Source organism: Coregonus clupeaformis, chromosome 29, assembly GCF_020615455.1.
Source record: "Coregonus clupeaformis isolate EN_2021a chromosome 29, ASM2061545v1, whole genome shotgun sequence".
In the NCBI taxonomy this organism is placed as follows: domain Eukaryota; kingdom Metazoa; phylum Chordata; class Actinopteri; order Salmoniformes; family Salmonidae; genus Coregonus; species Coregonus clupeaformis.
In genome coordinates, this window is record NC_059220.1 from 6,404,035 (window position 1) to 6,417,908 (window position 13,874).

Genomic DNA, 13,874 nt, shown 5'->3' on the forward strand with positions numbered 1-13,874 from the left:
ATGTGAAGGTGCAGAACAAAACCTTGATTCTTGCGATACAGGCTTTTGGAATATCGCGCAAAAACATTAATTTGAATGAATTCGATATACAGTGCATTCGGACCCAAGTATTCAGACCCTTTTCCACATTTTGTTACGTTACAGCCTTATTCTGTCATGTTGCTGTCTAGGTGGTCTACCCTGACATTGGTCCTGTCATGTTGCTGTCTAGGTGGTCTACCCTGACATTGGTCCTGTCATGTTGCTGTCTAGGTGGTCTACCCTGACATTGGTCCTGTCATGTTGCTGTCTAGGTGGTCTACCCTGACATTGGTCCTGTCATGTTGCTGTCTAGGTGGTCTACCCTGACATAGGCTAATTGACAATATTTGAGTCAATTGGAGGTGTACCTGTGGATGTATTTCAAGGCCTACCTTCAAACTCAGTGCCTCTTTGCTTGACATCATGGGAAAATCAAAAGAAATCAGCCAATAACTCAGAAAAAAAATGAGTCTGGTTCATCCTTGGGAGTAATTTCCAAACGCCTGAAGGTACCACGTTCATCTGTACAAACAATAGTACGCAAGTATAAACACCATGGGACCACGCAGCCGTCATACCGCTCAGGAAGGAGACGCGTTCTGTCTCCTAGAGATGAACGTACTTTGGTGCGAAAAGTGCAAATCAATCCCAGAACAACAGCAAAGGACCTTGTGAAGAAAAAGGTACAAAAGTATCTATATCCACAGTAAAACAAGTCCTATATCGACATAACCTGAAATGCCGCTCAGCAAGGAAGAAGCCACTGCTCCAAAACGGCCATAAAAAAGCCACACTACGGTTTGCAACTGCACATGGGGACAAAGATCGTACTTTTTGGAGAAATGTCCTCTGGTCTGATGAAACAAAAATAGAACTGTTTGGCCATAATGACCATCGTTATGTTTGGAGGAAAAAAGGGGGTTCTTGCAAACCGAAGAACACCATCCCAACCGTGAAGCACGGGGGTGGCAGCATCATGCTGTGGGGGTGCTTTGCTGTAGGAGGGACTGGTGCATTTCACAAAATAGATGGCATCATGAGGAAGGAAAATGATGTGGATATATTGAAGCAACATCTCAAGACATCAGTCAGGAAGTTAAAGCTTGGTCTCAAATGGGTCTTCCAAATGGACAATGACCCCAAGCATACTTCCAAAGTTGTGGCAAAATGGCTTAAGGACAACAAAGTCAAGGTATTGAAGTGGCCATCACAAAGCCCTGACCTCAATCCTATAGAAAAGTTGTGGGGCAGAACTGAAAAAGCGGTGTGCGAGCAAGGAGGCCTACAAACCTGACTCAGTTACACCAGCTCTGTCAGGAGGAATGGGCCAAAATTCACCCAACTTATTGTGGGAAGCTTGTGGAAGGCTACCCGAAACGTTTGACCCAAATTAAACAATTTAAAGGCAATGCTACCAAATACTAATTGAGTGTATGTAAACTTCTGACCCACTGGGAATGTGATGAAAGAAATAAAAGCTGAAATAAATAATTCTCTCTACTATTTTTCTGACATTTCACATTCTTAAAGTAAAGTGGTGATCCTAACTGACCTAAGACAGGGCATTTTTACTAGGATTAAATGTCAGGAATTGTGAAAAACTGAGTTTAAATGTATTTGGCTAAGGTGAATGTAAACTTCCGACTTCAACTGTATATACTTCCATACTTCCATTGTTTAAACTGGTACCAGGGATCTTTAGATGAGTCTTGTGAGGCTTGTGGGCATCATGTTCATCAGAGTCCCATCTTTCAATAGAGTGGTATCAATAATAGTTTGTAGGCCAAACCGTTCGGACGCTACAGACGTTGTTGTGAGAAGACCGATTTTCGGGATGTCTCCTGGTCTGACAAACACCGCTCTAGCTCTGTCACCTTCCACTGCAGATGCGGAAGGGCGATATCGGTGGACGCATCCAATGCAAAAAATAAAACATATCTCTAACTTAAAACAGAGGGATTTTGATTGGGATTTTGGTATTATGTTAATTTGATTGTAGGCCAAGGGTTAATTCAAATGCTCGCCTTGCAAGCGGCTTGGTAGAGTTTGCAACTACTCTAAAGCTGTGTTCACATTGGCAGTTTGAAGTGATTCAAATCCTTTTATTTTATTTTTTTATATTCGATTAGAATCTTTTCTTTTTTTCTGCACTGAACAGCCAAAAAGCACATGGAATTGGATATTTCAAGCCACATGGTGGTTGGAAGTTAGATACAAAATCTGATTCCTGGCCATGTGATGTATCTGATTTATTCACTGATTTATTTATTCACTGAATCACTGATTTATTTGCCCTCAAGTGATTTTTAGACTGTTATTTGGCTAATCTTGTTGCTTGCTAGCTACTCTGTTGACAGTTTGACAAGAAAACATGTGGTAGCCAACTAGCTTGTTAATTTTTTACAAACAAATTAGTGAATGTGCTAGAAAGCTAAACAGCTACCAAGCTAGCTAGTTGACCGCTGTGGCTAGCCAAAAACGACTTGTTCTGAAAGTTGAATAATAATTTTATCCTTTGAGGCTTTAAAAGTGTCCTTCCACTATGATTTTGAGAATTCAAAGCAACTGGGAAACGTCCATGGCAGGCATTGTTGTCACCTCAGCTTGCTACATGACTTCCGAGTGATAGGAAAGCACGAGCGCCACCAATCAGCCTAAACCACTGCACACAGCCGTCGTTACTATGACAACTAGCCATGTCAGCAAATGACTGCTGTCTGAACACACACAAATCCGATTTGGTCACTTGCAATTGGACAGTTAGTATTCCAAAACGGATTAGAAAAACAAAAACAAAACGAGAGTCACTCACTTTAGCGTCCCTGTCTGATAAGACCCTAGCCTCTTCGCTCCGGGAGACCTGTACACAGATCTCCCGTTGCTGAAGGCGACATCCCGTACCCAGAAAAACATATTCATCAGCCCTCTGGTTGACCTATAGACGGGTTAGTTGATTAGCAACAAAAAAACGAGGCGTGCGCAACTATGGGGCAAAACAGACAGGGGTTGGTTTAGAATGTTGACAACGTGTAAGCTATATCTCGTGTCCAATGTTTATTGAAAACATAAATACTTTTGCATATACACTATATATACAAAAGTACGTGGGCACCCCTTCAAATTAGTGGATTCGGCTATTTCAGCCACACCCATTGCTGACAGCCATACAATCTCCATAGACAAACATTGGCAGTAGAATGGCCTTACTGAAGAGCTCAGTGACATTCAACGTGGCACCGTCATAGGATGCCACCTTTCCAACAAGTCAGTTCATCAAAATTCTGCCCTGCTAGAGCTGTCCTGGTCAACTGTAAGTGCTGTTATTGTGAAGTGGAAACGTCTAGGAGCAACAACGGCTCAGCCGTGAAGTGGTAGGCCACACAAAATCAGAGAACAGGACTGCCGAGTGCTTAAGCGTGTAAGAATTGTCTATCCTTGGTTGCAACACTCACTACCGAGTTCCAAACTGCCTCTGGAAGCAACGTCAGCACAAGAACTGTTCGTCGGGAGCTTCATGAAATGGGTTTCCATGGCCGAGCAGCCGCACACAAGCCTAAGATCACCATGCGCAATGCCAAGCGTCGGCTGGAGTGGTGTAAAGCTCGCCGCCATTGGACTCTGGAGCAGTGGAAATGCGTTCTCTGGAGTGATGAATCACGCTTCACCATCTGGCAATCCGACGGACGAATCTGTGTTTGGCGGATGCCAGGAGAACATTACCTGCCCCAGTGCATAGTGCCAACTGTAAAGTTTGGTGGAGGAGGAATAATGGTCTGGGGCTGTTTTTCATGGTTTCGGGCAATACAATGTGTGGACTATGGTAAAAATAAACATTTACATTTTCCGAAGCTCACTCCCTAGTCCCCATACTCTGTTGCCATGCGAGGTTACCGTGTGAACCCAGATAGCGGCACAACTTTTGGGAGATACGGTGTGAATTTGGTCAACTCTAGAAAAGTTGGATATAAAAAAATATTTTCACACATTGTATAGCCCCGGAACTACTGTTAAGGCATTCCAGATTATAGACTTGCCTTTGGTGACAGGAAACGTTTCTGGGAAACAGGTCAACCAGAGGGCTGGTAAATATGTTGTTTTCGGAGTATGGGATGTCACCTTCAGCGACAGGAGATCAATGTGTAAAATTACAGGTCTCCCGAAGCGAAGAGGTTAGCAAGCCCCGACATCCCAGGAAAGGAAACCTTTTTAAATCCTTTGGTTTACTTGTCCCGATGTGATCACATGGACATATAACCACATTGCATGATTTATGAATGACGAAAGGATATAGGAGATCGACTTTATTCAGTCAGTTTCGATACCTTTTATAAACTAGTCAACACTTGCTGTTCAGTTGTCAATCAACGCACAGTGAATAGCCTACTGTGTGCCACGACTCCACTTGTTTGGCTTTTGTGATACACTCAAAAATAAAATAAATGAATGTGTCCGAAAACAATCATGAGTCTAAGTCTTAGACTCATGGGAAATTCGTGAGCATCATCCTCCTCCCCCTCCTCCATGGAAAGACATTTGACTGTGTTGGATTCTAGCTTGAAATATACTTCTTCGTGTTACCATCCTAGAACTTATTGATTACTTTACATGTATAAGGAATGTATATGCTGGGGTCAATGAAGGCTAGATGGGGACTTGGTGTATGGAACGTTACTGAGTGAGATAAATGGGAAGTGCAGAAATATTCTGTTCCATGTTTCTGAGGAAGGCGAATGGCAATAGTTAGTCTCTGATAAGGCAGGCCAGCTGCGGGACTAGGGAGGAGCCAGGAATTCATCTCAAGGTCAAGTCAACAGATGACGTTTGAGAAGAAACCTCTGGGAGGGGGGGGCCAGAGGGGCCCATCACAACGATCGTCCTCCTATCTCACACACATACACTTCCACGTCCACCAAGGTTCTAGCATCAGGCAGGGCCATGACTACACCAGTGAGAGGAACCAATTAAGTTCCTGCCTAGCAACAGAGATGTATTGGCTATCTATCTGTGTAAGGAGTTGACCCCGCCTAGTAGGAGGTTATAAATATATGTGCTTGTGTAATCATGCCTTGTCTTTGCAGCTGTATGACCCAGTGGGTGAATAAACTTGGTTTGAGCGTTTTACTCTGTTTGTTCAGAACCTAACAACTGCAACCAGAGATCTGTAATGACAGATGATCATGTCTCCACCCTAACAATGGGAGTCGTTGTCCCGAGGGCGTGAAGGCAGGGACAAGCTTAGGTCCAAAGCGCATTGGGCTTATTTTGGACAGATTTTGTAATTGGCTTAGCCTCTTCCTCTCTGCTGGGTTTCCCTGTCATTGCTTGCTTTGCAACTGATATGACCTATGACCTATGCTATCTATAGATCGCTAGAAGATGCATTTCCTTCATTCTAGCAGGAGAGGGCTAGATGGACTGGCGAGTTGAAACTTCTAAATGAAAAGTAGCCAAGTTAATATGAAGTGGAAAATGCAGCAGGCGTTAATGGAAAACACCACTCAAGTAGACCGTCAAGTATATTATGACCCGAGAGCACACGTGACCACTGCATGGTGAGAAAACTGCATCACTAAACGAAGTAATGGAGGACAGAGCGAGAGCGCTCACCAAACCCAACATGCTACCCATGGCTACTATAATAAAGCTGAAATACACTGTGAGCATGACTCAGGGAAAGGGTAACTAGTGAGGCTAACTTAGCAATGACGTTTCCATTTCGCCGATGCGCTCTTATCCAGAGAGACCGCATTCATTTTTAAGCTTTTTATTTCTTCCTCATACTGGTCCCCCCGTGGGAATCGAAACCCGCAACCCTGGCGTTGCAAGCGCCACGCTCTACCAACTGAGCCACACGGGACAACGCACATAATTATCTTACAAAGTTCTATACAAACACCCACAAAACTTTATCCCCCTGACAGCGTGTAATATACATCAGGTATATAATACTCTCTTCTTATATGCACGCATTAACTACAGCTAAACAAAGACAGTGTAACTTGTCTTCTAAAGAGAACTCAAAACTTTTCACTTGTCTTCAACCACTGGCTGGAGGCGGGAACGAGCGAATGAAAGAGAATGTCTCTGATTGGTCAGAAACACATGGCCATTGCCTGAGGAGTGTGTCAGGCTTTCTAAATAAAAAAGGGACAAACCTAGGGGTGCACAGTGTCGCCATGTTCGTGATTTTCCTGTTCGTGGTTTTCCAGCAAGTTGGCCTAAATTGAAAACAATGTCACGGGTGAAAATGTATTGGTCCGGTTGCGGGTCTTTGGGCTATTTCTCTATATATTTCACTGTGACCTGCTTGACTGTCAGGCAGTGAGGCAGGCTGTTGCTGAGTGAGTGAGTTGGGGCAGGGCCGGAGGGGTGTGCGTATGCACTGCAGCTATTGGCTGAGTCATGTGTGTGTGAGAGAGAGAGAGAGAGAGAGAGAGAGAGAGAGAGAGAGAGAGAGAGAGAGAGAGAGAGAGAGAGAGAGAGAGAGAGAGAGAGAGAGAGAGAGAGAGAGAGAGAGAGAGAGAGAGAGAGAGAGAGAGAGAGAGAGAGAGAGAGAGAGAGAGAGAGAGAGAGAGAGAGAGAGAGAGAGAGAGAGAGAGAGAGAGAGAGAGAGAGAGAGAGAGAGAGAGAGAGAGAGAGAGAGAGAGAGAGAGAGAGAGAGAGAGAGAGAGAGAGAGAGAGAGAGAGAGAGAGAGAGAGAGAGAGAGAGAGAGAGAGAGAGAGAGAGAGAGAGAGAGAGAGAGAGAGAGAGAGAGAGAGAGAGAGAGAGAGAGAGAGAGAGAGAGAGAGAGAGAGAGAGAGAGAGAGAGAGAGAGAGAGAGAGAGAGAGAGAAGCATGTGGACGTTGTGACAACTTTTTACCAGTTGTAGGTAGGTTGTTTAGATTGTCGTTACGGAGACAACTACGGTATGTCCCCTGTAGCTCAGCTTGCAACGCCAGGGTTGTGGGTTCGTTTCCCACGGGGGGCCAGTATGAAAATGTATGCACTCGCTAACTGTAAGTCGCTCTGGATAAACAATCATAAACCCAGATTTGAGTCTGTAGTCTATGCCTATTGAAATGACAAGTCAATCTCGCAAACGGGCCGTTTATAACGGTTTGTAGTCTTAACATCTGGCACATAATAACAGCACAATTGCCAGAAAATAGCCTAACATTATTTTTGTATGTTCATCTAAGCGTTTCTTGCTCTGTGATTTCGAGATCCTCTGTCCAACTTTCATCACGCAAATTCTCCTGTCGGATGTATCTATAATTAGGCACATGCGAGACCTGAATGCTGATTGGCTGAAAGCTGTGGTACTTAAGTATATTTTAGCAATTACATTTACTTTTGATACTTAAATATATTTATAACCACATACTTTTAGACTTTTTACTCAAGTAGTATTTTAATGGGTGACTTTCACTTTTACTTGAGTCATTTTCTACGAAGGTATTTTTACTTTTACTCAAGTATGACAATTGGGTACTTTTTCCACCACTGGTATATGGCCAATATACCACGGCTAACGGCTGTATCCATGCTTAAGAACAGCCCTTAGCTGTGGTATATTGGCCATATACCATCCCCCTTGTGCCTTTTGGGCGGGTTTTGAGTGGTCACATTTTTTAAAATTTTAGCTTGACCTGGCAACCCTGGGGGTGCACATACCATAACTGACTGTGTGACCGTTTTTACAACCACCACAACCTTCCTGACAAGTTTGAATGATGACACTTGGGGCCTCCTGATTCAAAAACGGACGAACTTGCAATTTGTTGTTGTCCTGAACATGCAATTTGTTCAACATGATAATCACCAATGATAATAAACGCTGGATTGCTGATGCTCTATGTATTGGCCAATGAGAGGCTTTGAAGCCACTGGTCGGCCATATTGGCACTTCCCAGTAGAAGCAGTTCTCCATAGGAATTAATGGAATTCTACAGTATAAATTAAATGTTTCAAGGAGAAGATTACATGTATTTAAGGGCAGGGGGCTGGTGTCGTAGTAAATATATAATGTTATAGCTTGGTCTGACTAAAATCTTGTGCATGACCCATCTTGTGTTGGGCCTTTGTATTTAATACAATGCACAAAAGACTTCTATCTTGTCAGCCTTATCAGCAGGTGGCTATGGACAACACCCACGCCATAGGTCTCTCAGTTCTTCCAACTCACGAGTTCTTGCTCTGAGGACACACACACACATACACACACATCATCACTGATAAACACACACACACACACACACACACACACACACACACACACCACTGACACACACACACACACACACATCATCACTGATAAACACACACACACACACACACACACACACACACACACACACACACACCCACATGATAAACACACACACACACACACACACCACTGTTAAACACACACAAACACACACACACACAAAAACCCCCTTCTCTTAGGCTGAACATCTGAAGACAGAGAACCCGACTCAGAGCCAATGCAACAGTGACACTAGCCTGGAGGTGACCTCGCCCAACTCATCAGGACCAATCAGAAGATCAAAACGACTAGATTCAACCTACTTCATTTTATTGTATAAAATGTCAGCACACAATGTTTAGGGGCTCTCTCTCAGATATCTCCCTACGAGATTGACGAACGGGTCCGTGCACGCTATTTACAGATATCTTTACCTCTGAATAAACTGCCTTATATTATACAATTATCCACCTTGTCCGAGAGTCTCTACTTGGTCTCCGTTCTCCAGTAAACTTGTGATCATCAACACTGGGCACAGCATATCTGTTATATTGCTGGCATTGTTCGCTCTCTTTTCATGTCCTGACAGTGAGTGAGTCACCGTGATTGTTTTACCAGATGCTACGGTCAGACTGTGGAGTCAATAAACAGTCCGAGAACTGCAGTGACCATTCTCTCATTTCTGATCTATGTGGTCATTTCAGTGGGTAAAAGTAGTACTGACACCTATATAGAAATCATTAACCTTTTTTTTTTACACGAATCAACATTTGGCACCAATTCAAGCGGTGTGTCGGCCAACATTTGCCTAAACACAATTACATTCATTTATAGTTATGAAAATAAAATGCTACTGACCGATCTTGTAGTTCGCCGTACTTCAAACCAATCTGTTGACATTCTGCAAGGGCCACGGACACGGCTTTCCCCGACTTCAGCGGGTGAATGAGCAGCTGTGACACGATTCCCACACGGGTAACTTTCTCCGGCTTGAGGAAATACCTATACCCCAGCCCTAGTCCGACAACAGTAAGACCAGCACCCCCAGCCAACAGCAGGGCTTTCTTATTCTCCGTGAACGCATGAATAAACACTTCTTTAAAGTACATCTTTAATTTCCAAAGGCTCAAAGATGGACATTGAACCAGAGATTGTTGATCGATTGTCTCTTATTGACCTTGTCATTGAAGTGACGTCAGATATAAAGGACTAGTTCCTGGGTCCTGAATTTTATATAAGGACCATTGAAGGTGCTGAAGTTGGTAGACTATCGGGTTGTTATTATAACATTATTTCCAGGCCTATTTGTACACAAGTATTCGACATATACACAGTGGTGTAAAGTACTAAAGTAAAAAAATACTTTAAAGTACTACGTAACTAGTCTTTTGGGTTTATCTGTATTTTACTTTACTATTTATGTTTTTGACAACTTTCACTTTTACTTCACTACATTCCTAAAGAAAATAGTGTGCTTTTACTCCATACATTTTCCCTGACACCCAAAAGTAATCGCAGTGGTGGAAAAAGTATAAAATGATCATACTTTAGTAAAAGTAAAGATACCTTAATAGAGAATAACTCCAGTAAAAGTGAAAGTTACCCGGAAAAATACTACTTGAGTAAAAGTCTAAAAGTATTTGTTTTTTAAATATACTTAAGTATAATTTTATTTTCTTTAGGAATGTAGTGAAGTAAAAGTAAAAGTTGTCAAAAATATAAATAGTAAAGAAAAGTACAGATACCCCAAAAACCTACTTAAGTAGTACTTTAAAGTATTTTTACTGAAGTACTTTACACCCCTGAGTACTCGTTACATTTTGAATGCTTAGCAGGACAGGAAAGTGGTCAAATTCACACGCTTACCAAGAGAACATCCCTGGTCCTCCCTGCTGCCTCTGATCTGGGGGACTCACTAAACACACATGCTTCATTTGTAAATGCTGTCTGAGCATTGGAGTGTGCCCCTGGCTATCCGTAAATTTAAAAAAAACTAGAAAATGGCACCATCTGGATTGCTTAATATAAAGAATTTACAATTATTTGTACTTTTACTTTTGATACTTAAGTATATTTTAGCAATTACATTTACTTTTCATACTTAAATATATTTATAGCCAAATACTTTTAGACTTTTACTCAAGTAGTATTTTACTGGGTGACTTTCACTTTTACTTGAGTCATTTTCTGTTAAGGTATCTTTATTTTTACTAAAGTATGATAATTGGTTACTTTTTCCACCACTGCATATACAATGTATTTATACTTTAATACAAGCAGCAAAAAAATTCCTAATATGGTCAAGGCAGTGATGACTAGAAGACTTCCCGTGGTGATGTAATGTCATCTCTGACCTTCCAGGTGAAACTATTTCTGTCTTTGACATGAATACCGAAGTCTGTGTCCAAGCAGAAAACACCAGATGCTCTCTTCATAGGGAGGCAGTACAGGGATTTGTTGAATGGATCCTCCTTCTGTTGCTGTTTTGGTCAGGTGTTCATCCCAAATGGCACCCTATTCCATAGGACACTGCTTTTGACCAGAGCCCAATGGAAGCCTACGGGCCCTGGTCAAAATAGGTGCACTATATAGGGAATAGGGTGCCATTTGGGACCGCAACACTGATCTAATGGCTGAAGGCAGAGTGTAGGGCACACAGCCAGCTCTCTCTGCTTGGCGTGATGTTGAGATGGCAAGCAAACCTGATTACCAGGAAAAACCTAAACTGGTCAGTACTGTAACTCTGATTGTACCCATGTACTGTAACTCTGATTGTACCCATGTACTGTAACTCTGATTGTATCCATGTACTGTAACTCTGATTGTACCCATGTAGTGTAACTCTGATTGTACCCATGTACTGTAACTCTGATTGTACCCATGTACTGTAACTCTGATTGTACCCATGTACTGTAACTCTGATTGTATCCATGTACTGTAACTCTGATTGTACCCATGTACTGTAACTCTGATTGTACCCATGTACTGTAACTCTGATTGTACCCATGTACTGTAACTCTGATTGTACCCATGTACTGTAACTCTGATTGTACCCATGCACTGTAACTCTGATTGTATCCATGTAGTGTAACTCTGATTGTATCCATGTACTGTAACTCTGATTGTACCCATGTACTGTAACTCTGATTGTACCCATGTAGTGTAACTCTGATTGTACCCATGTAGTGTAACTCTGATTGTACCCATGTAGTGTAACTCTGATTGTATCCATGTACTGTAACTCTGATTGTACCCATGTACTGTAACTCTGATTGTACCCATGTACTGTAACTCTGATTGTACCCATGTAGTGTAACTCTGATTGTATCCATGTACTGTAACTCTGATTGTACCCATGTACTGTAACTCTGATTGTACCCATGTACTGTAACTCTGATTGTATACATGTACTGTAACTCTGATTGTACCCATGTAGTGTAACTCTGATTGTATCCATGTAGTGTAACTCTGATTGTACCCATGTAGTGTAACTCTGATTGTACCCATGTAGTGTAACTCTGATTGTATCCATGTACTGTAACTCTGATTGTACCCATGTACTGTAACTCTGATTGTACCCATGTACTGTAACTCTGATTGTACCCATGTAGTGTAACTCTGATTGTATCCATGTACTGTAACTCTGATTGTACCCATGTACTGTAACTCTGATTGTACCCATGTACTGTAACTCTGATTGTATACATGTACTGTAACTCTGATTGTACCCATGTAGTGTAACTCTGATTGTATCCATGTACTGTAACTCTGATTGTACCCATGTACTGTAACTCTGATTGTACCCATGTACTGTAACTCTGATTGTACCCATGTATTGTAACTCTGATTGTACCCATGTACTGTAACTCTGATTGTATCCATGTACTGTAACTCTGATTGTACCCATGTACTGTAACTCTGATTGTATCCATGTACTGTAACTAGTACAAAATACTTGACATTTCCTTGACATTACTAGTTCAGATAAAGCTCTATTTAAACGCTTCATACCATTTAAAGCACATAACATACCAGAATACCACAACACATACACTGTATTTCCAATGTTGTTTTAGTTCTGATTAGGGTTGCAAAATTACAAAAAAAATTACAAAATTTTTCAGTAATTCTGGTTGCAGGATTCCCTACAATTCAGGGAATTTTCCAACCAAGATTTCCAGAAAGATACTGTTAGTTGTGATGCGGTACATTGCCACCTCAGAAAGTATTTGTTCTTGTTGTGTGAATCTGTGCCCGTCACAGGTAGGATCTGAACCCTGGTGTCCCAGTCGGGAAACCAACCACGTAACCATTAGGCCAAGAGGAAATTCTCTTTCAGGTCAAGGGTGACACTGCATTTTAAGTCTTATGCAGGGCTATCTCATCATGAGAGCTTATCCAACTTACCTCCACCACATCCCTAGGTGGTCTACCCTGACATTGGTCCTGTCATGTTGCTATCTAGGTGGTCTACCCTGACATTGGTCCTGTCATGTTGCTGTCTAGGTGGTCTACCCTGACATTGGTCCTGTCATGTTGCTGTCTAGGTGGTCTACCCTGACATTGGTCCTGTCATGTTGCTGTCTAGGTGGTCTACCCTGACATTGGTCCTGTCATGTTGCTGTCTAGGTGGTCTACCCTGACATTGGTCCTGTCATGTTGCTGTCTAGGTGGTCTACCCTGACATTGGTCCTGTCATGTTGCTGTCTAGGTGGTCTACCCTGACATTGGTCCTGTCATGTTGCTGTCTAGGTGGTCTACCCTGACATTGGTCCTGTCATGTTGCTGTCTAGGTGGTCTACCCTGACATTGGTCCTGTCATGTTGCTGTCTAGGTGGTCTACCCTGACATTGGTCCTGTCATGTTGCTGTCTAGGTGGTCTACCCTGACATTGGTCCTGTCATGTTGCTGTCTAGGTGGTCTACCCTGACATTGGTCCTGTCATGTTGCTGTCTAGGTGGTCTACCCTGACATTGGTCCTGTCATGTTGCTGTCTAGGTGGTCTACCCTGACATTGGTCCTGTCATGTTGCTGTCTAGGTGGTCTACCCTGACATTGGTCCTGTCATGTTGCTGTCTAGGTGGTCTACCCTGACATTGGTCCTGTCATGTTGCTGTCTAGGTGGTCTACCCTGACATTGGTCCTGTCATGTTGCTGTCTAGGTGGTCTACCCTGACATTGGTCCTGTCATGTTGCTGTCTAGGTGGTCTACCCTGACATTGGTTCTGTCATGTTGCTGTCTAGGTGGTCTACCCTGACATTGGTCCTGTCATGTTGCTGTCTAGGTGGTCTACCCTGACATTGGTCCTGTCATGTTGCTGTCTAGGTGGTCTACCCTGACATTGGTCCTGTCATGTTGCTGTCTAGGTGGTCTACCCTGACATTGGTCCTGTCATGTTGCTGTCTAGGTGGTCTACCCTGACATTGGTCCTGTCATGTTGCTGTCTAGGTGGTCTACCCTGACATTGGTCCTGTCATGTTGCTGTCTAGGTGGTCTACCCTGACATTGGTTCTGTCATGTTGCTGTCTAGGTGGTCTACCCTGACATTGGTTCTGTCATGTTGCTGTCTAGGTGGTCTACCCTGACATTGGTCCTGTCATGTTGCTGTCTAGGTGGTCTACCC

At 42.9% G+C, this 13,874-nt stretch overlaps 1 protein-coding gene across 3 annotated transcripts in view; it reads right to left on the reverse strand.

The window, feature by feature from the left end:
- marc1 (mitochondrial amidoxime reducing component 1) overlaps positions 1-9,439 on the reverse strand; it is a 29,474-nt gene extending 20,035 nt beyond the window's left edge. For all 3 annotated transcript variants that reach the window (XR_005996124.2, XR_005996125.2, XM_041854457.2), the window contains exon 1: positions 9,109-9,439. Coding sequence is in view for 1 of the 3 variants with exons in the window: in XM_041854457.2 (XP_041710391.1) it covers positions 9,109-9,359 (251 nt within the window). In the remaining 2 variants the exon portion in view is untranslated. The remainder of the gene's footprint in view (positions 1-9,108) is intronic.
- Positions 9,440-13,874: the final 4,435 nt, after the last annotated feature.